The sequence below is a fragment of the Sturnira hondurensis genome, unplaced genomic scaffold (genome assembly GCF_014824575.4).
Source record: "Sturnira hondurensis isolate 20B ecotype Veracruz unplaced genomic scaffold, ASM1482457v3 Scaffold0007865, whole genome shotgun sequence".
Lineage (NCBI taxonomy): Eukaryota > Metazoa > Chordata > Mammalia > Chiroptera > Phyllostomidae > Sturnira > Sturnira hondurensis.
Window position 1 is genome coordinate 10,313,379 of NW_028080496.1, and position 22,682 is coordinate 10,336,060.

Genomic DNA, 22,682 nt, shown 5'->3' on the forward strand with positions numbered 1-22,682 from the left:
GCGGCGATCAGTGGAAGGGGGAAGCAGCGTTGTTTGGGTTTTGTAGAACTTTGAAGTAAAGTTGCCGAACCCTTGCAGTACACGTTCAGTCGTTTAAACAGAAGTGAAGAGGAACACCCTGATCCAGGCTCTGCTGCTTACTGCCGCCTGTCCCTTGGGTAGGCGCCCGAGACGTCCTGGGCCCCAGTCCCTTATCCGTACAGTGAGGGAGCTGCCTCCTGTACTTTGTAAGGTCTCGTCCAGCTCTGAATTTCAATGATTTTAACTGTAAGATGCATACGACTTCTCTCTCCCTTCCATGACTTTAAAAAAAACATTGCATGTACTTTAAGTAGCTCTTGAGACTATAAAGTATAAAATGGTTGGATGTGCTACAAAATTTGGTGTTTCAAGATGATTTTTAATTCTCTTGTGTCATAGTAGCTTACTCTTTGGCTCTTTATAATTCACAGAGACGAAACAATTATAATTCATAATGACTAGGTTTCAATAAAGTACTAATTTGTGCTTTCTTGGTAACATGATATATTGCATGTCTAAATTTGACAACTACTTTAATATCAGGTTCTGACGTCTAATTTTCGTCTCTGTGAATGTTTTGGCTCTTTGGAATTTTAGCATTTATTGTTTAATATACTCTTTATAAATGTCCTCATACCACTCGGCAGACATACCTCCAAACTCCCATGCTTTTTGTATCCTGTAGGTATGGAGGAAGAAAGCCCTGGTTCTATTTTGATTTAAGGAAACAGCGTTCTTAAACTGGTTGCAAAAACAAAGAGTTGGTCTAAAATCTTCCAAGCTCGTATGTCTGACCACAAGGGAACAGTATTTCTTTGAGCTCAGGCGCCTTTGAGAGCTCTCCAAAGAGCCCCTGCTGGAAGCTCCATTGGCAAGAGCCACCTGCTTAAGGCAGCTGTTCTCGGTCTGGTTTTCGAAGGCAGTGCATGCCTCCTGGAGCAGCCTGGTTCCGATGCTGGCATTTATGTCAGTGTCGGAGCGCTGTGCCCTGACGTAGGCATTGTGGGTGACTTTTTCAGGGTCATCCTGTGCGATACAAGCCATGAAAAATAAGGAGCTATTTTTGTGCTAAACACCATTGTTTTTAAAAAACAAAACAAAACAACAAAAACAATAGCCAACAAAAAAAATAAAATTCCTTCTGACCTCATATGGATGTTGGTGAATGTGCAGTTAATATTAAGATGCAAAAGTATTGGTAAATAAGTGCCTTAGCTTTGAAAACTTTTTCATCTTATGTCCTTTATCTATTAATGAATATTGACTTTCTCCCTGAAGTAAACTATTGAATAGAGTACATAAACTATTTTATATTCTTCCAACTTTGAATTAGCATTGTTAACTTACTTTGCAAAGCAGTTTGAAAAAGGAGGAGGAGGGAAGTTTTTCTCTCATTTTAAATTATATAGGGGATTGTTATTTATCTTGGTGAACAAGTACATTGTAAATGGTCTATGGAAGAATGAATGAGGAAACAAATACCTTAAAGGGGGCGTGGAATATGTTGGAGGGAAGGAAGATAGCACCTATAATTGTAATTTAATCACAATTTAAAGAGAGCTTGTCAGTAGTTAATTTTGTTGTTTAATTATTTCTTTTCACTTTCATTACATTCAGATTGCATTGTGCTACATATATAACTTGATTATTATTATATTTTTTTAGTTTTGTCCATTAACAATGTCAGTCATTTAAATCATACCAGGCCTTATTTATAATGTCCAAAATTTTATGTACTAAGTTTATAGTATTTGTATACACTTCCCCTTTTTATTATAATCGGAATTTCCCAATAGGAATATAATGTTATTAAACTAGGTTTCATTAAAGTACTAATTTGTGCTTTCTTGGTAACATGATATATATTGCATGTCTAAATTTGACAAGAGTACTTTAATATCAGGTTCTGATGTCTAATTTTCGTCTCTGTGAATGTTTGAAATATGTACTATATACATTATTTTAGTGTATACATACTAGGATGGAAAAGATTGAAATAGAAAAGGTTCATGTTGAACATACTTGTGTTTAAATGTAATTCTGAAGAAAATGGCTTAAATTTGCAAGTCAGTTAGTGAGAACCTGTCCCCATCTTCCACGTTTAATAACTTGTCAAGTTGGAGTTAAAACTTGTTGGAGTTACCTTGTCGAGTTCAAGTTAAAACTTGTTGGAGTTACCTTGTCAAGTTCAAGTTCACGTGTTACTGAGCTCATTTAGTAATGATGAAATGAGAACTGACGGCTTTCTCTTCCTTGTTCCTTCCTTCCAGCCCGGCTTGCCACCTCAGAACTTCTCGATGTCCGTCACAGTCCCTGTGAGCAGCCCCAGTGCTCTGTCCTACACGAACCCAGGGAGCTCCCTCGTGTCCCCGTCTTTGGCGGCCAGCTCCGCGTTAGCAGACTCAAGCATGCTCTCTCCACCTCAGGCCGCACTGCACAGAAATGTGTCCCCTGGCACCCCTCAGAGGCCACCGAGCACTGGCAATGCGGGTACGTGGGGGTGTCTGCTCTGCCAGCTCTTAGACAGAAGGGGTGGAAAACCGAATTGCTGACGCAAGCAGTTCCTAATTCTGCTACTCCTAATTTTATTGTTGTAATAAGCAAGAGCCAGTCCTGCACAATTGGCTCTCTCTGAGAGTACTTTTTGAGACAGTCTGCCGTGGCTCTAGCACTGTGTCAGGGCCAGTGGAGCCGTATAGACAACCTGCCTATAGGTTCAAGCTCAATCCATGAGCTTTCCTTGTCTTGGGAAAGACGAACCTTGACAGGTTCGTGACCTAGGCAGGACATGACCTAGGGCGTCGTGAGAAAAGATTTCAGGCTGAGGGTGGATCACTCATTAAAATACAGGACTGGACCTAACTGACTGGAGTTAGTGTCTCTTGCATCGCTCCCTGCCTGAGTTTGTTTGCTAACTCAGCAGAAATTCGTGGTGCATTCACTGCATCACTCTGAGCGCCATCCCAGACTGAGTAGTGCTGCGTTAGCACTGCTCTCTCGTGTCAGTCTGTACCTTCCGGTACTGAGGCACAGGGACCAGGCGCGTCTGACTTAGAGCTGAGCCCGCCTGTAGGCGTGGGCACAGGGAGGTTCACGGTCGCAAGTGTGTGAAACACAGAGTTTATTCTTGTGTTATAATCTATTAATTATTCTATTACTTTATCTGTCTTACTGTAATTGTTTCATATCCTTACTTACGACTTACCCTTCAGGTGATGGTGGCTGGTGATTTAACCTGCTTCTGTTACACGGTATTGCAAATTCAGACTGGGCTGGCTTTAGTTTTTGTGGTTTGGGGAATGGAGTGAGGGTTACCTCTGCTTACTTTGTTCTCAGTCATTCAGGTGAGGAGAGCTGGTTCGTACTCAACCTGCCCTCTCCCCTCTCTCTCTGTGTGGCTGTCAGGTGGGATGCTGAGCGCCGCAGACCTCACGGTGCCAAACGGAGCCGGAAGCAGCCCAGTTGGTGAGTGACTTCCCGCCGTTTCACTTCGTGGGCGTCTGTCCCGTCTGAGGTGAAGTCCCCCCACCCCCCCCCCCACCCCCGACTCACAGCCTTCTCTCAGACCAGAGGAAAAATGGGGATGTGTGACCGAAGGGGACATTTCCCTCCGTAGGCCCAATTTCTTTTTGCAGGGTACTTTTACTAAGACGTAACATTTTTTTCATAACTCCCCTGTTTTACTCCATTCACCTTGGCCTTAAATTCAGTTGCTCATCTATTCAATACATATTATTGAGTGCCTCCTTCATAGCAGGCACGATTCTCTCCTAGAGACTAAATTGCCTTGGCACCGTTTTGACGTCGGAACTGTGAAGGAGAAGCTTTCCCTATCCCCTGTTCTTGCCAAAATTAGACTAGTAGACTCTGCTACACCTTACAGTAGCGCAGGAGGTTTTGGGAGAGGTTGCAGTGCGGATGGCGGCTGCCTTCTGAGACTCGGGGCCGAGAGGGCGGCCTCCAGAGGGACCGTCTCGGGGGCCGTGTGCAGAAGTTCACCTTTCATCGTGGTGGTGGCCGCGCTGGTTCTCTTACCTGGGACCCCTCCCAAGATGACCAGCAGTTTCAACCCTGCCACCAAGATGCCTGCCCCACCCTGGGTGCTGGTAAAGACAAGTTATCATCTTACAACGGCCAAACATGTGGCACATGTGTCAAAGAGTTGTCAGAATAAGTGTATCCCTTTGGATTGTCATCCCACTGATCACCCCGGTCTCTTACTCTGAGATCACCGTAGTTACTGAGGGTCAGAGCAGGTGCTCCCCTCTGCTTTTAAACTGCCGTGTGTCCCTGGAGACATCGGAAAACAGATCCCTCATAGGGACAGTTCTGATGGCACACACCTTCATTCCACAAAAACATATAACAGGCTGTGGAGATGGTTGAGTAACTTAATTTAAAATGATGAGAAATAAGTAGGCATTGTGAGTAAGACAATTACAGAACAGATAGTGACCTATATGTAGGAATCAGTGCAGAATTACCGTATTTTCCTGTGTGTAATGCACACCCACGTTTTTGGCCCAAACTTTCAGGGGAAAAAATCTTTCATTTTAGTTGTTAATTTCATTTTATTATCTAAAAGATTTTATTTTATGTATTTTTAGAGAGAAGGGAAGGGAGAAAGAGAGGGAGAGAAACATCAACGTGTGGTTGCGTCTTACGTGGCACCTACTGGGGACCTGGCCTGCAACCCAGGCATGTGCCCTGACTGGGAATTGAACTGGTGACCCTTTGGTTCACAAACTGGCACTCAATCCACTGAGCCACACCAGCCAGGGTTTTTTTAATGCTTTAATTCAATTATTTATTTATGTATAGTTAGATACTTGTTTTTTGCATTATAAAGGAATTTTAGCATTTATTGTTTAATATACTATGGTACAAGAAATTTTATGTAACAAAGAATTACAAAACACGAGAACAGACACAAGGTGTTTCAGGTGCTACCCATGCATGATGCACATCCTTATTTTCCCCTCAAAAATTTGGGCAAGAAAGTTCTCATCATACATGGCAGAATATGGTGTATCTACCACTGCATTAATTGCTATTTTAATGGAGTTAAACAGATATGATCTAGTTGTAGGATTTTAAAACAAGTAATTAATGTGTAAAGTTCATAAAGGCCCTACCAGTTATGTTAGAGCAGTTACACTTGGGTGTGTACTTCCACATATTTAGTGTCTTTTTGCCTCTGTTTTAGTTCATTTGCATTTTTCATATATGCTTTTATTCCCCAACACTATCTGTATTGCTTTCTCATCTACTTTCCAACCTGCTTAAGGCTGCCATCAGTCATTCCTATTTTGTTGAATGTTAATTTTAATAGTTCTTGGTTTTATTTCCAAAATTATTTTTACTTCGTGAAATGTAACTTTTTGAAATGTCCTCCCATGCCTTTATGTTTTCCTCATCCCGCCGGCACCGTAAGTGTAGTTTTTTCTCCTGTGAAACAAGTGCATTATTGGTTCTCTCCTCGTTTTTTTCCCCTTTTCACACTAAAATTAGACTTCATCTCTGCGGCTCAGTTTTCTGTGTTCCCTTTGGTGATTTCAAAGTTGGACTTTGTCATCATCCTTATTTGACATGCTACTTGTAATTGTTTCTTTTCTTTCTTTCCTTTTTTTTTTTTGTAAGCCTCCTCCTGCCCATTAGACCCCCAGGTCTAGAGGGTTGCCCTGACCACACATCTAGGGTTAGGCGCGTCATCGCGGGCTCGTCCCGAGCGTTCCAGCGTCCTACTCGCTCATCCCGTGTGCCTCTGTCCCACCGCCGTTCCCTTCCTCCCCATCAGCTATTTTAATGTGGTCAGCATTAATAATCATGTTAATACTCATAATGAGTGAGCATGAATTTCTATTACAATTTAAAATTTAGCATTAAAATATTTTAAGCCCTTGGTGATTTATTTAAGACCATTTCCATACACAGAAATAAATCCTGCTTCTCAGTATACACCTGACAGCACGTCACAACCGGATGTCTTGATCTGCACTGTTACACACTTGTTTTACCTGCACTGGACCTCGTTCTGCTTACTCTGCCCATTTGAAGTAGACCCTAAATCACATTTGTGTTATAACTGCTTTTTGACATGTGCTTCCTCGGAATTTATATTCAACCAGGTAGACATCTTGTACCACTTAATTTGGATACCAGCTGGAAGTAGTTATTTCTGTGCAATACTTAGAGTGTATGTGGATTTAAAGTGTGTTTTGCTGTACATACCGCCCCTCCCACCAAAATAAGTGGTTTCTGACGGGCCGCTTGGAAGTGTTGCTGTGGTGAGGAGCCGTCAGACACAGCAGGCACAGCAGGGTTCAGGCAGTGCGCCCTCTCGTCCGATGGCTGCATGGACGTGCACTTGGTGGTGCATCCCTGACGGTTTGGCTTTGTGCGCCGTTCCGTGATGTGTTGTATTAGTCAGAGTCCTAACAATAAATGTGCCTGCTGGTGGCACTGTGAATCAGTAGTGGTCTTTCTTAAATGCTTCTGGCAAGGCGTTTTAGTTGTTGTAAAAATGTTTATGCCCGTGAGCCCACTAATCCCCTTTCTGGGGATCTCTCTGAGAGAAAGAAACTAGATTATGAAAAGGTTCATTACAACTCTGTCTTTTTGTTTTTGTTTTGTTTTTGTTTTCTTCCCTGCCAACCCCACCCCCCCCAACCCAGCCATCCCCAACAACTTTATAGCAGTGAATAATAGGAACAAATCAACATGTTCAAAAGTATGAAAATTAAGTATATTAAAATTTTCAACTGAGTTCCTTTTCAATTATGATTTAAAACTATGCAAAAAAATTCACATGGAAAATAAAAAGGGGAATCCAAACCGATTACAATATTTACATTAGGATGCTGTGAATATGCATTTTCCCTCTTTTTCTAGTTTCTGAACTTTCTATGATGCCATATTGATAGCATACCTCTATAGTCATAAAATTATTATTATAGTAAATTAGAGCATTCATTTGTTTTTTTTCCCTTTTAAGATGGTGAGTTTTAAAAAGATTTTATTAATTTTTAGGGAAAAGTGAAGGGAGGGAGAAAGAGAAACATCAATGTGTGGTTGCCTCTCATGCATCCCCCACTGGGGACTCAGCCCACAACCCAGGCATGTGCCCCGACTGGGAATTGAACCAGTGACTCTTTGGTTCACAGGCCCATGCTCAATCCACTGAGCTAGAGCAGCCAGGGCTAAGATAGTGATTTTTTTTCAGTTGATGTCATTGTATATCCAAATAAAACCTGCCAGTTTTGTACATATCCTAAACTGAATATCTCTTTCATAGTGGCAGCCCACTTACTTCATTAAGGCTCACTGCATCTGTTTCCCTTCTGAGAGTTTCCATTTAACATTCAGATGACGCTGTAGTGATGACTTTGGGAACTCCTTTTAACTGTTGCGCCTCTGTTTAAAGGTCAAGCATAAAGTAAAATCTCTGATGTCTGGCAACTTCACTTTTTAAAAACATGTTGAGGAAGGAGGAAAAAAATATATATATAGGACTAGAACTAGAAGGACTCATCAGGAAGCTCTTGGAGTGGCTGAGGGTCGAGCGCAGTTAATCGGGCCGAGTGGCAGGCGAAAAGCAGAGCTGGTTGAGGCAAAGGCAGGGTGAAGAGGGAGGCGTGGCCGGGAGTGTGGGCGTGCCCAGAGCAGGTTCAGTTTGCGATGACAGGAGCGTGTCTGGGGGGAAGTGGCCACCGGACGGTTGCGTGGGGGCATAGACTGAGGAGACACAGAGCAGGATTTCGGACCTCAGAGTCCTGCTGAGTCGGTGGGTGGCGGACGCCCTGGGTGGGGAGAGGACGCGTGAAGTCTGTGAAGGAGAAGGGGGTGTGGCCTTGCCGGGGCTGCCCCTCCTGAGGGGCAGTGAGGGGGTAGGCAGTGTTCGGAAAGGGCGGCAGCAGCACCTCCTGAGCACTGCCGGTTGCAGATTATACACTTTTAATGGACAGTTTATTTTGTCTATCACGCACGAATTTTCACCAAGGAAATATGTCATCAGTGATTTTGAAACCCAAGGTCTTTTTAATTTTAGAAACCTCATTTAGTTTTTTATGCAAAAGATATAATTTTATAGACTTTTAAAATGTGTATTTGTTTACTGAATAATCAGCTGAAAGTTTGTCAGATATTATGAAAATTTGTCAAATACGATAAAAATTATTGAACTTTGCTGTAGATGAATTTTTCAGAATCCCTTGAGATTTTCAAAATCCTCTGCATGTCGATTCAACTTGGAATACATTCATAGTAATAAAATATTAACAACGTCATTGTCCACATGTTAGCCCTAGAGGAGTAGCATTAAGGACAGGGAGTGGTCTCCAGCCACTTGGATTATTTCAGCTGACGTGGTGTTCTGTGAGGCAGACCGACAGTGCTGAATGATCTGCCTGCAAGCCCACACCAGCTTTGTGACGATTCCGGAGGCGTGGCCACGCAGGTTCCTTGAGAGCGTATTTGTGAAGTTTGTGTGAGGCCCCAAAGCACATTTTAACCGCATTAAATTGGGTTTACTCACTTAGAACTGGCCTCAATTCCTAAATTTGTAGGCCATGGCAAGATGAGTTATGTACTACAGGTTATCCACTTCAAAAGTCTCAACAACACCTTCATTTTTGTCATGAAAAATGAGCTGGTAGTGTGTCACTCCACTCCACACAGTAACAAATGGTGCATCGAAGATTATCTCGTTTCCTCCTGGCACGTCCCCAAACCCTGACATCATCCTGGAGTCGTCTGCTCTCCTCTGGGCCTCACACTGCAGTGCCGTGCTTTTAGGTCCCTCCCATCCTCATAACTGGATTCTCGGGGGTCACCAGCTGCCGTGTGGAGCTGAAAGGCACCACACACCCCGCACGGGAAGAGCCATTTGCGCTTCTTGATAACGCGTCATTCTAAATCACACCCTGAGTCATCCCGTGACGTGCTGGGTGGGGGGAATGCTGCTTTATCCTTCGGATCTGAGTGCCAAGCAAGTCGGTAAGAACCTTCTAAGTATTGTCAGAGTTTAGGAACAGATAAGCATGCCAGTATTTCATTTAAAGAATGCTGTTCATCTGTCATCAATGTTAATCTAACGTTTCGCTAGTTTCTAGTAAACCGTCCTATCTTTGAATGAAACTGTGGGATAAGCATCGTACATCCAGGTGATGGGCTGTTCTCTCTGCCCAGCTCCCAGAGCAGCTCCGCTCCCTCAGGGAGGCGCTGGGAGGAGGCTGTGTTTGCTCTCAGCGCTGATTTCTGCAGGAAATGGCTCTCCAGGGTGTGGGCAGTGGTCAGCCTGGGTTCAGTGCATGCCCTTCAGGGTGATGGAAGCAGAAGGCAGGAAATGGCCTATAAGGTCAACTGAGATGCCGGTCTCACAGCAAAATGAAATCCCCTAAGTGCGTGAAAACTGGTGGGCCCCTGGGTGAGAGTTTTGGAGAAGGCAGGAAAGCGTGGATGAGAGTGGGGGTGGTGGGCAGGGAGGAGATGCCAGCTGTCTGGGGTCCTGACGTTTTGAATGACAGCTGCTGAGGAGACACAGGCCAGGCCCTCAGTGCCGCACCCCCCACACTGCAGTTTCTCTGTCCCTCGGAAGCATCCTGTTGAGGGGCCAACAAAGTTGGCCGTGTCCCATTGGCAAAACACTGGTTTGTGGTTTCTCATGAGTAATTAAGTCATAAATAACATGTATTTTTTAAACGTTAGGTATATTGTAAGCAGATATACTGAAGCATCCGTCCATTTTCTTCAGATTACCTTCAAGGACATAATCTGTCTGTTACTAGTTAAATGTTTTAACAAAATTTTAGGTTTGATAAACAGGTATCTCTCAACTGGTCCTGTACCTTATGTCCCGTCCTGAAATATTTCATGAACTTCCAAACATCATCGTGCTGTAAGTGGTTTTAGGTAATAATTCCGTTTCATTTAAGAAACTCAGATAAAATTGAAATGATCCCATAAAACCAGTACAAAAGCTCCTAAAGTGAAACACAGAGCGGTGCACAGTGGTCATTGTCGCTAACTCACTGAGTTCTGTGGGGCCATCGCTGCCCCTTCCGGGGCGAGTCTGGGCCGGTTTCTAGGCCCACGTGTGGACTCTGAAGTTGCCTTTGCTGCCTTCTGTGGGAGGGGAAGGAACAGGGCGGGCACAGCTGCCCTTCCCTTGGTGGTCGCTGGGAGGAGCCACAGCCTCCCTGCTCTTCTGAGGGCCTTCCCTTCTCCCCGTTACCCAGGGTGCCCGTCCTCTGCTGTTGCTGCCCACGTGGACTGCGTGGTGGGCGGTCCCATGGGGCTTCCCCGATGGAGCCCCAAACCCGCATTCGTGCTCTGCTTTCTGTTTCTAAGTTCTGTGCACTTGCCTCTGTTGTGTTGCTCTTGTCCTTCCGGGAGTGTGATTCTGGCACATTAATGAACGCCTCCATGGCCTGTTCCTTCTCCTGCTGACTGGAGGAAAAGCTCTCGACAGTCCAGGTTTCTCTCCTTTCCCAGACCCCCCACCGAGCAGATGTTTAAAAGTTTGTTTCCAAATGATGGAGGTGGCTCTGTCCGGTGTCTGAATTTTGATGGTTGCTACTGCTGTGTGTGACTTCCAGGTCCCAGCCAGAGAATTCAAGGGGCCTGGTCAGTCCTCCAGAAACTTCTGGTTCATTATTCTATTTTTTTTTTTTTTTGGTCAGCTTTGTAATAAACATGAAGAGTGGGATTTTTACATTTTATCTTTCAATTACAGTTTATATTCAGCATTATTTTTTATTGGGTTCAGGCATGCAGCACTGTGGGTAGACAGTCGTGTCCTTTACAAAGGGTTCCCCCACCCCCAGTGTTTCCAGTGCCCGCCCGCACCATGCACAGTGATCACAGCATCACTGATGGTGTTTCCGGTGCTGGAGATACGGCCCGTGACTCCTTCGTGACTGCCATTTGTACTTCCTCATCCCTTTGCCTTTTCCACCCATGCTGCCCATCTCCCTGTTCCCTCCGCAGCCGTGCATCTGTTCTCTGTGTCTGTGAGTCTGTTTCTGTTTGGTTTGGTTTTTTAGACTCCACATAAAAGAGTAATCATATGGCATTTGTCTTTGTCTTATTTCACTTTGCACAGTACCCACTAGTTCCATTCATACTTCTGCAAATGGTAAGATTCCATTCTTTTTCTATGTCTGAGTAATATTCCATTGTATTGTATACACGTACCAGCACTTTTTTATTCATTCGCCTGTTGATGGGCACTTGGGTTGCTTCTGTTATCTTGGCTGTTGTCAGAAACACTGCAGTGAACATAGGGGTGTGCGTAGTCTTTTGAATTAGTGTTTTGGGTTTCTCTCGGTGTGTATACCCAGAAGTAAAATCACTGAGTCATGGGCAGCTCCATTTTTCATTTTTTGAGGATCCTCCATACTGTTTTTCACAGCGGCTGCACCAGTCTGCAATCCCACCAACAGGGTTCCCTTTTCTCTACGTTGTCCCCCGCACTTCTTGATTTGACGATAGATATTCTGACAAGTGTGGGGTGATACCTCATTGTGGGTTTGATTTGCATCTCTCTGACAGTGATGAGAACATCTTCTCCTGTGTCCCTTGGCCGTCTGTGTGTGCTCTTTGGGGAGGTGTCTAGTCAGGCCCTCTACGCACCTTTCCTTGGATTGTTTGCTTCTTTGGTGTTGAGTTGTATGAGTTCTTCATAAATTTTAGAGACTAACCCTTATTGTATCATTGATGAATATCTTCTCTCCTTCAGCAGTTTGTCTTTTCATTTTGTTGACGGTTTCTTGTGCTGTACAAAAACATTTTTTAGTTTTATGTAGTCCCGTTTGTTTATTCTTTTTCTTTTGTTTCCCTTGCCCACGGAGATACATCAGAAAAAAAATATGTTAACAGAAATGTCAGGGACTTTACTATCTGTGTTTTTTTCCCAGGAGTTTTATGATTTTGGGTCTTATGTTTCAGTCTTCAATCCATTTTGAGTTTTTTATTTATAGTATATAATGTGGTCTAGTTTCTTTTTATTTTTTTCACATGTATCTGTCCAATTTTCCCAACATCATTTAGTGAATAGACTATTTTACTCCATTGTATGTTTTTGCCTCCTTGGTCATAGATTAATGGACCATGTAAGTGTGGATTTGTTTCCGGACTCTCTGTTCTGTTGATCTATGTGTCTACTTTTACACCAGTACCATGCTGTTTTGATTTCTGTAGCCTCGTAGTGTGGTTTGGTATCAGGTAGTGTGGTACCTCTGCCCTTGGTCTTTGTTCTCAAGATTCCTGTGGCTATTTGTGGTCTCTTGTGGTTACATACACATTTTGGGGTTATTTGTTTAGTTAGTGAAACACATGATTGGCATTTTGATAAGAATTGCATTGAGTCTATAGATCGCTCTGGGCAGTATGGACGTGTTAATGATGTTGGTTTCTTGTACTGATGAGTAGTTTATGCTTCCGTTCATTTGTGTCTTCACTTTCTTTCTTCAGTGTCTTAAGTGTTTCAAGTACAGATCTTTTATCTCCTTGGTTGAATTTATTCCTAGGCATTTTTCTGATACAATGTTAAATGTAATTGTTATTTTAAGTTTTTTTAATTTTATATTTTTAAAGATTTTATTTATTGATTTTCAGAGAGAGGAGAAGGGAAAGAGAGAAACATCAATGTGTGGTTGCCTCTTGAGCGCCCCCTAGTGGGCGCCCATAACCCTCTGCTTCACGAGCCGGGGCTCAGTCCTCTGAGCCACACCAGCCAGGGCAAATGTAATTGTTCTCCTAATTTCCCTTTCTGATAGTTCATATTATTGGTGTAAAAAATGCAACTAATTTCTGAATATTTATTTTGTATCCTGCTACTTCACTGATTTTTTGTGTGTGTGGAATTTTTAGGGTTCTCTATGTACACTATTGTGTCATCTGCAAATAAGGAAAACTTTACTTCCTCCCTTCCGACTTAGATACCTCTTCATTTCTTCTTCCCATCTGACCCGCTTGGCTGGGACGCCCGGTGCTGTTCGAACAGAAGTGGTGACAGCGGCATCCCTGCCTTGTTCCTGATCTTGAGGGACACGCTAGTGGTTTTTCCCCATTGAGTTTGCTGTTAGCTATAGGTTTATCGTATATGGCCTTTACTACAGGGAGGTACGATCCCTGTATTAGGAATGGAATTCTTTAGCCAGTAATAATTCTTTAACATTATCTACTTAATATTCTTAAATTAACATCTACGTGTGGTAGCAGACAGACATGGGGACTCTTCAAAATAGAAAAAAATAGTGCAGTGTTCATGGGTGAAGTTTCCACTGCCAGGAATGCACCGTACACGCGGTTAACTTAGTTTCTTATGTTTTTTATTATAGTTGATGATTTATCTTAAAAATATGCAACAGTAGAGTCACCTATGCTGTATTTTTTATAGATAGTTAACACTGTATCTTGGGTTTAGTAATTAAATTTTCACCAAATATTTTAAGTATCTATTAATTTTGTCTTCTTTTTCCTGCTTTGTTTGTGATTTACTTAGAAATTAAAATAGCATAGTAGCCTCTGTTTTATAAATGAGGTGTACTTGGTATACCAAGTATACTTGTTACTTGACCTTTAAAAAATTTGTGGCATTATCTCTCTGACTGAATTACAAACTGGTGAATACTCACTATTTGCACCAGAATACCATCCCTTGAGACTAACAAAACCATCAGAATTAAGCTTAAATAACACAGGGCATTTCCTCGCCGGTATGTAACTGGAAAGACTGGAGTCGTACAGACCACAAGAGTGGCGGGCCCTGTCGTTTTTCCCAGTTCGCCTTTCTGTCAGCCTGCCCTTCAGTCTGCCTTTCTTCTGGGTGTCAAAGTGGCTGGAGAATAAAATCCTTCCTCGGTCATTGTACTGGGTCATTGCTCCTCTACCCCCTTAGAACAACTTCTCTACCGAGGCTCTGGTGGGGTGTCCGTGATCCCATCGCTGTGGTGAGGGAGCATGCTGTTTACGCCCGGGCTGGCCCTGAGTCAGGGCTGGCCCCCAAGCCAGTCTGGGGCAAGGGTGACTGATGTGGCGTCAGCCCCATTCAAGCCACAGGGCTGTGGCACGTGACTACAGTGACCGCAGTATCCATGGAAACAGGGATGCTGTTGTACATTTATTTTCTTTCTCAATGGGTGCCCGCGTGTAGGGCACACACCACAGTGTACCCATTTCCCCATTTTCTCTGAGAGAGGCATTTCTGGTAGAGAAAGTTAAAAAGCAGAAATGGGGAAATTGAAGTCGGATAAAGCAGAGATACTTAGTGAAGACCCTCGTGCCAGCTGGAGAAACAAGGCAGAGCTGCCGCTCGGAGGAGGAGGTACTTGGTGGACCAGAGGTCCCGGGCAGGCAGTGCTGCGGTAGCTCACTTCTCGCCTGGCATCTGGTAGGGAGCCTCGCTGTCACGGGGGTGGACAGGCTGGTCTCAGGAGCACTCCTGTGACGCCCGTACTGCTCCGGGCCCCGCTAGGGGATGCTCCATTAGAAACGCGTCTCGGGTTTCTAGCGCTGCCTCAGCAGGTCCACGCAGTGAGGCCGAGCACATGTGGCCTTAATCTTAAGCTTTGTATACACTTCGGACTTTGGTTAACTTTCTTTGCTCATTTTAAAAGTAGTCAGAGGTACATGGTTTAGCTACTAATGCAACTTATTTATTTATTTATTTATTTATTTATCTTTAGAGGGGAAGGGTGGGAGAGAGGGAGAGAAATATCAATGTGTGGTTGCCTCTCATGTGTCCCCTGCTGGGAACTGGCCTGCAACCCAGGCATGTGCCCTGACTGGGAATCGAACCACGATCGTGTGGTTCACAGGCCTGCGCTCAATCCACTGAGCTACACCAGCCAGGGCTTAATGCGTTTTCCTACAAAATTCATTTGAAATCGGAACTGGGGAAAATTTGCTTCATATTCATACCAAAATATTTGAATAACGCTTTCTATGTTAATGAGCAATATTTCTTTTTTTCCAGGGAATGGATTTGTAAACTCAAGAGCTTCTCCAAATCTGATCGGAACTACTGGTGCAAACAGCGTGGGCAAAGTCATGCCCACAAAGTCGCCCCCTCCTCCGGGCGGTGGCAACCTGGCCATGAACAGCCGGAAACCAGACCTCCGCGTTGTCATCCCTCCTTCCAGCAAGGGCATGATGCCGCCTCTGGTACGCTCACCCTTCTCAGTGCTAGTCTTTGAATCGTGTGTCTTCTGCACAGTCTGTGTTTTCTTTCTGAATGTTCCATACTGTCATAGACTCTAGGCTTTTTCCTAATGATGACTTCTTTTTGAAATTAGCATTTGAAGAAACAAGTCTATTTTAAATACACAGAAAACAGATGATGGAGAAATGGAAAATAAGTCTGCTTAATGGTTATTTAAAATGAAAGCTAAATATGAAGAGGTTAGTTTTGAGCGTACTTTTAATTTTACCAGGCTGGGGTCTTTACTTAGAGGTCTCATCCCTGAACTGATCAATTAAACCCGACTGAAGTATTTTTTCTCTGTGCTGTGCACACTTCCAGTGATCCATGGCCCGTGCCCTCCTGTGTGGAAACACTGTAAATAATTTGTTAGGAAGTTCTACATGCCAACGAGCACTGCTGTAGACTGGGGAAGAATGCATGAAAACCTGAGTGAGCTCGTCTCCAAATAAGTTTTGATTTATTCCTTTTCAAATAACCTTCCCCCTAAAGTCTCTGGATGGAGTACAGGTCTCCCCCGCCCAGACCTCGGCAGTGTCTTTACAGTTCCAGCCTCATTCACTGTCGAGCCCTGTGTCTCCAGGCAGAGAAGAGTATGTTTTACCCCCTAGTCTCTTGTAGGAAGAAAACTAGAACATAACACGAGTTTTACACCAACAGTGAGTTTGGCAGCGGTCGGGCTGCTGACGTGCAGCGTGACGTGCCGGAGCTTCCAGCTGCTGAGTAGGTGCTGGAACTCAACATCGGAGTTTTTGCAAGTGAGAGCGACACTCTCAGGCTTCAGATAGTGACTCTGCGTCTGCGCACTGCTTTAGAGACGCCGGGCACCTTCACGCACGATGCCTCGTCCACCCCAAACCGACCTCGGCTGGGCAGCAATGAGTGAGGGAGACGTCAGTGCTTCCCCAACATAGCACAGAAGAGACCAGGGCCAAACTCTTTTAGCTCAACAAACAAAGAAGCATTTTCTCATTTGGAGATACAGAAAGCTGGGAACCGTGTCCCTCCCAGCCTTTCTGTGAAAACAGCCAGACAGGCAAAAAGTTCAGTTCTCCGTGAGCACATTGTAGTGCGAATGTGTCAGGGCCGCTGAGTGGCCCAGACTCCCCCTGGGGAGTGGGCAGCGCACACGCTGACTTTCCTGGACCAGGAAGGCGAGGCAGCAAGACCTCCTCGAGGGGGCTGGGGAGGCCAGGTGTTCCCCGGCCAGGCCGGGGCAACGAGGGGGCACTCCCAAAACCGGTGGGGCATGTGCTCAAACAGGCCCTCTTGCGGGGCACGGAGGTCGGCCGGATCCTTCTCCCTACTCTCTGTGGGACAGAAAATCTGTGCTAATCTGTGAGGACATGGACAGTGACCCTGGCACCCCAAGAGCCCCGGGAAGTGGGAAAGGGGCGCTAGCTCAGCCACATTCACGAGAACTACCGGTAAACGGCTGTGTTTCTGGCCAAACTGTATCCAGGCGTTTAGCAAGTGGTCAGGATCATCTCTGGTTTTTTAAAGCAGAGGCCAAGAAGCATCTCCAGGCAATACCCCAAACTGACCACACACCACCTCCACCCATACCCCTGCAGGGCAATGAGGGTACATACATGCACCCTCGCATTTTGGTGGGGGTCCCGGAGCTGCGAGTGCGCAACTGTCCCGTCACTCGAGATGAGGTGCATCCTGCCCACGAGAGAGACCGTTGTTGGCCAACCGTGCCTTCCCCCCACCCGGCAAATAGCCCGCCTCCCTCCTGTTTATGCTGTTTCTTTGCAGATAAACCTGCTTTATGTGAGGCTTCATGTGTCGGTGATGCCTGTGAAGACGCCTTTCACAGGCTGACAGAGACACCGAAGGGAAGTAGGAAAAGCTAGTCAGTCCATGGTTTCTCAAATACAAACATTTTCTAGGTGTGTAAGAGACAAGGAGCAAACAGGTTTCCGTTATCTCCTTCCTGTACCTGATTCTCAGGCCCCTCCCCCTGCGGCCTCCTGTTCTTCCCATTGGGGTGTCTCTGTGGCAGTTACTTTATTCATGGGAAGACAGTATTTGCAAACGGTAGATACATGTAAATCTGTGTTGTGTAAAACCGTTATACCTATTAACTGATGTTTGAGCTCTTGTGGTTCCCAAACACTGTGCTAACTGCTGTGGGGGTGAGGGAAAATAACTTCTGCCCAAGAAGTAGAGACTCTGGCTGGAGACAAAGGAGGTGTGTGCCCAGGTGGGGCCGAGCCGAGAGGGCTGAGGTGTGAGGCTGGATGGAGGCGAACCGGCCTGTGACCGGGCCCGTTTCAGTGCGGCGGCGGCAGCTCGCGTGGCTGGGTGCAGCCGGTGGGGGACACTGTCAGAGTCTTCCCAGGCTTTCAAAATCCACTGCAAGAGATAACAAATAATTAATGTTTGTATTTATTGCATATATAATGACCTATTTAGAATTTTCAGCATCTGCTAGTGTCCAAACAACATGTTTTGGTAAAGAAAAACTTTATTGTTGAATACCAACGGTCTTAGTAACTCTCTCATCCCTCTTGTGTTCTGAGCGCAGTCGGAGGAAGAGGAGTTGGAGTTGGTGAGTGTGGGTTTTTGCTTGAAGGGACTTGGAAAAGGTGTACAAAGTACTAATTCTCTTACACGCTTTTACCTAACCAGTGTTCCCACTACACAGATTTTTTCCTTGTGACTAAGCACTGTCCAAACACTTTGAGTAACTAAACCAATCCAGTGGTAATACAGTGTTGAGACTTCTATTCCTGATTGTCTTGATCCATTTCATTTGTGGGAGGGAGCATTGGAACGAAGCATTCGGACAGTAGCTGTCCGTGGTCATAAGACGCTTGTTAAAGATTTTCTTACAGATGCAAAATACCTTATATAGCTCCCCAAATTATTAACGTATTTTTAGAAAATGACTTCACCTTCAAAGTTCCTCAGATTGTAACACATGGTCTTGTGTTATTTCTCTTCCTTTCAAAATGATTACATCATTTTTGGTGAGGTCACCTTTTTCACAGTCGGGATTATCTCATGCAGCACGAAAGGCTCTGAGCCACAGAGGAGGTCCCTGTTTCCCGAGGGAGTGTCTGCAGCGGAGCACAGGTTTACTGCTCTTATCAGAAGATGCTCCATTCTCAAAAGTAGCTATTAATACCTCTTTCCCCCAAAACAAATGATTTCTATTTGCTTTTCTTCCAGAAAGTAAGTTTGGCTAAAAATAACTTTCAGTTGATCTGTTTTTCCTTTGGGAACTGAAACTCAGGCCTCACAGACGTTGGGTGTATGAATTCAGAGTCAGCTCTGAGGAGAGCCCTTCAGGGGATAAGCACTTGCCTGAGTTCAGGTTGCAGCGGGGAGGGCTCGGGTGCATGGAAGCATGGGGGAGGGGCATCTGTTTAGTTGACGTGTATGTGCATGCGGGCGTGTTGTGCAGTGTGCTTCTTTCAAAATAAGACTGCTCCGTTCTTAAAGTAAGAGCGAGCTCATCCTTTATTTAAATTAGTGCTCCCACAGTTTTGGATGTGGTTTTGTATTGGTTAAAATGTACTAGTCAGCTGTCATGTAGTACTGGGTTATATCACGTGCAGATCTGGACTGCCTTTTGGGAAAATAACGATACAGTAACAATTACCAAATTGTTAGTTTACAGTTCAGAAGTTTACAATTTGAGATAAAATAATTCATATTAGAAGTTGTCATGAAGGCTGCCTTGTGAATTATCTGGCAATATACTGCCCTCTAGTGGTTCTGGAAGTCACTCTGCTAAATCTCAGCACCCAACAGCATGTATTAGAATTTAGAAAGCTGTTCATGCTGGTTTGAACTCTGGGATATACTCCTGGGTGGCTCCAACCCTCATCGAGGAGGGCCAGGTGCCCTGAAGCCCACACTGAAGACTCCTGTGGGAGTCACGCTGCAGAGTCCCCCCTGACGCCCCAGGACAGCGCAGCCTGTGGCAGCTCCAGGCCACTAGCTGTGGGTCGGAAGGAAGAGAAACATGGGTCCTTTTCCACCAGTTTTCTGAGAACCCCAGGCCCAGCCATTTGGGGGGCAGTAAGGCCCTGCCCCACCCATGCGGTGCGCAGTTCCCTCCCGAGGTTCCCAGCAGCTCTGCAGGCAGGCTGCCCGAGGTCACAGCCTTCCCGCCCAGCAAATGGGAGGTGAGGGAGGGTCCTGGTCCCAGCACCGCGGTGCATCTGGGACGAAGTCCTGGGCGGTCCAGCCACGTACTGAAGGGTGTTTCTAACACTCTCACTGAAGACTGTATAGAAAATACAAACTAAAGAGAGAGAAGCCAAGCTCTGGACCCTTACTACGGAGTCAGTGTCCAGGCATATAGACCCAGGGCCTGCCTTCCTGAAAACGCAGAGGGAAACCCAAGTCAGGGGGATTCTTCTCCACCTCGGGGGGGGGCGGGGGGGGGCTGGGCCGCACTTCTGTTGGTTCAGAATGCGCCCTGCGGCTGTGGGGAGCACTCCGTCACACACTGACGAGGGACAGCGACTGGCTTAGTCGGACCTGACTGTTCACAGCAGACCTGGTTCGCTCACTCCCAGGGCAGGCAGGACACTAGTGGGGGGAGTCGGTCCGCAAGCCTGTGGCACGCATGTTCTCCAGCAGCCAAACGTGCTGTTAGAAACCGGGTCGGCTGGTGGGCGACGTGGGTGATGGGGAGGTTGTGCAGGTTTGCGGGGGGGGGATCTCTGCACCTTCCCCTCCATTCTCCTGTGAACCTAAAACTGCTCTAAAACAGAGTCTTTACACACACACACCAGCTGCGAACTCATGGGAAGGGAGCCCAGGTGGATACAAGCTGCCCCTCAGTAAGCCGTGACTTAAAAGTAGTTTAGAGCTTTACACTCAAGGACTTAGAATTTCTTCACAGACTAATGACTTTGCGGCCTTCAGGCACTTGAACCTGCAGGGAGTTCGTGTTGGCAGCCCGGCCCTGCCTGCCGTGGCTTCAAGGCCCCATTTACACCCACCCCCCCCAGCGAGGAGCTGCCCCTCGAAACGTGGGTTCTGTGCCGCAGGTGCCCCCCGACATCAGTAAATACTGCATGGAAAAGACAGGAGGAGATGAATGATTAGCGTGAAAACATGTCCCTTAAAATTCAATATTTAGTTATTCCCATTAGTATTTATTTTTAAGGTTTTCATGTCAGCACTGCTTCAAGAAATGACACCATAAAATTGTGAAAAGTGTCACTTTCAGGTCGAATGCTATTTTTAAAATGTGAAGTCTGAACACAAATACTCGCCCAGCAGCACGTGTCCCTCTTCTCCTCCCGCAGAACCCCCAAAGGATAAGCAGTTCTCAAGCCGCGCAGCCCCTGGCCACCCCGGTCGTGTCCGTGGCGACGCCCAGCCTGCCTCCGCAGGGGCTCGTGTACTCGGCCATGCCGACCGCCTACAACACTGGTAAGCCGGCCGCCGCCCTCCTGGGTTTCCTTCTGCTCTGTGGTCCACGTGTGCCTTTGAAGTGTTTATAGAGACATATGACTTCCAGTGTTTCAGACTCACGTTTGGTATGTTAAAGACATGCCCACCAGCCTTGAGGACATTACGGGAAACAGGCGGGTCACAGAGTGATTTCCCAGCGTGTACTTTCACTGCCCTGCAGCTGTGCCCAGAATTCCAGCGTGCCGTCGCCGAGGAAGGGACAGCCCGCTGCTCGGCCCTTTCTGTGCCCTTTGTCCTCACACTGTCTCCCTCCTGCAGCCCGGGCAGTAAGACATCTCTGTCTCCTTGCTGGGCCGGCCTGCTCAGGCCTTGGCTGTGCAGCGAGTTTGCTGTGCTGGGCATGGTGGTGCCTCTGTGTAACCGTGGTGTGGTGTCTGTGGTTCAGGTCTCAGGGACAGAACCGGACCTTTCTCGTTTGTCTGCAGAGGCAGCTGGTCAGTGCCCACCCCTGGGTGGGGTCCACTTTTGGCTTAGTGGGCCCCGGGTGTGGCGGGTTGTCTTTAGATGGGCCTCCCGGGGCCTGGTGGACTCGCGTGCAGGTCCCCTTCTCACCAGCTGGGCCGGACTCCTCACACATCAATGGAAGGAGAGGGACATGGTGAAATCGTGCCCGGCTAATTGTTCCAATGCCGAAAAGCAGGGATTTGTTCTTTTATGCTCCTTGTGAGTGAACGGTAATAGAGATCGTCTCGTTTTACACTGGAGGGTAAGTGCTTGGTCAAGGCACTTCCAAACCTTGGAGCTCAAGCCGCAGAGCTGTGCGTGTTTGGCGCTTCGATTCCAAGTTGTTCTTTTAAAACAAAGCATTTGTTTGTTTTAAAAGGCTTGGTTGAAAATAGATGTCTCTTAGGTGAAATGTTGACGATGTTCTCTTACAGTGGGCATGAAAAAATGCCCAAATCCAAGAGTCGCAAGTCTGGAGGAAAGCGAGGGGTCGTACTCCTGGGCGCTGTCTCGGCGCCCGTCACCACCGGCGGGCAGCGCTCCACCGGCCTGTCCCCCCTCGCTGCTGCTGGGCGGTGCCAGGTCCCACACGAGTCCTGAGGTTACGTTTAAGTCCCTCATCCATGGTCAGTTTATTCTCAGATATAAGGTGGTGGTCTGGTTTCTTTGTTTTTGCACGTATCTGTTTGATTTTCCAGGACCATTGATCAGAGAGACTGTCGTTGCCACCCAGTGTGTTCTTGATGCCTTGGTTGAACGTGCACTGACCACCGAGGCGTGGGGTCAGTTCTGTGTGTGTCTTTACGCCGGTGCCATCCTGTGTGTTCACAGCCTTGGAGTGTAGTTTGCGCCACGCAGTGTGAACCCCAACCTTGTCCTCTCTTAGGGCTGCTGTGGGTCCCTGTACACTGTTGGGTTTTCTAGTTCTGTGAAAAATTCAGTTGCTTTTAAAACAATGTTAGTTTACTGGGAAGAGCAACTTCATTGAACATCTCTCTCGAGCCATGAGAAGCTGAGTTTCGCTGCCTCCCTTTGGGACTGGATGGGAGAGGCGAGTGTCGACGAGGAGCCGGAAGAGCCCCCCACCCCCTGCAGTGAATGGTGGGCATGCGTCCCATGTTCTGGACAAAGTGGCTGTGGCTGAAGCAGCCGCAGAAAAGTCTGTGCTGTGCTTTTGTAACCCGGCTCTTTTCGTGGCGCGAAAACAGTTTGCTTGCAGTCGGGGTGTCTGGCAGCCCCGTGCTTCTAGTTTGTGTCGCGTGGGTACGCCCACTCACAGAGGTGGCAGAGTGTGTGTGTGTGTCAGCAGCTGTGCAGCACAGCCTTGGTGTTATAGACAAGTCTGGAAAAGTATCTCAACTTTTTGTGAAATAACAAACGATGAATATTTAGTACATAATTGCAACTTAGCTCTATTTGATTGTCTGCAACTATTTCAATAAACTAAGTCCATAAACCTCCCAAGAGGAAGTACTTTGTGGGATTTAGACCCTGAGGTCTGTTGTTTGAGGTTGGGCAGTCCCCGGCTTCTCTCACCCTAGGAACCCGTGAAGCTACTGCGTGAAAAGCG

The 22,682-nt window shown here is 46.2% G+C and overlaps 1 protein-coding gene across 10 annotated transcripts in view; it reads left to right on the top strand.

The window, feature by feature from the left end:
* MEF2A (myocyte enhancer factor 2A) overlaps positions 1-22,682 on the top strand; it is a 104,543-nt gene that overhangs the window by 78,581 nt on the left and 3,280 nt on the right. For 7 of the 10 annotated variants that reach the window (XM_037053727.1, XM_037053725.1, XM_037053729.1 and 4 more), the window contains 5 exons: positions 2,292-2,511; positions 3,427-3,486; positions 14,999-15,186; positions 17,757-17,780; positions 20,500-20,626. In XM_037053727.1, coding sequence (XP_036909622.1) covers positions 2,292-2,511; positions 3,427-3,486; positions 14,999-15,186; positions 17,757-17,780; positions 20,500-20,626 — 619 coding nt within the window. The remainder of the gene's footprint in view (positions 1-2,291; positions 2,512-3,426; positions 3,487-14,998; positions 15,187-17,756; positions 17,781-20,499; positions 20,627-22,682) is intronic. The other 3 variants (XM_037053732.1, XM_037053733.1, XM_037053734.1) reach the window with 2 other exon arrangements.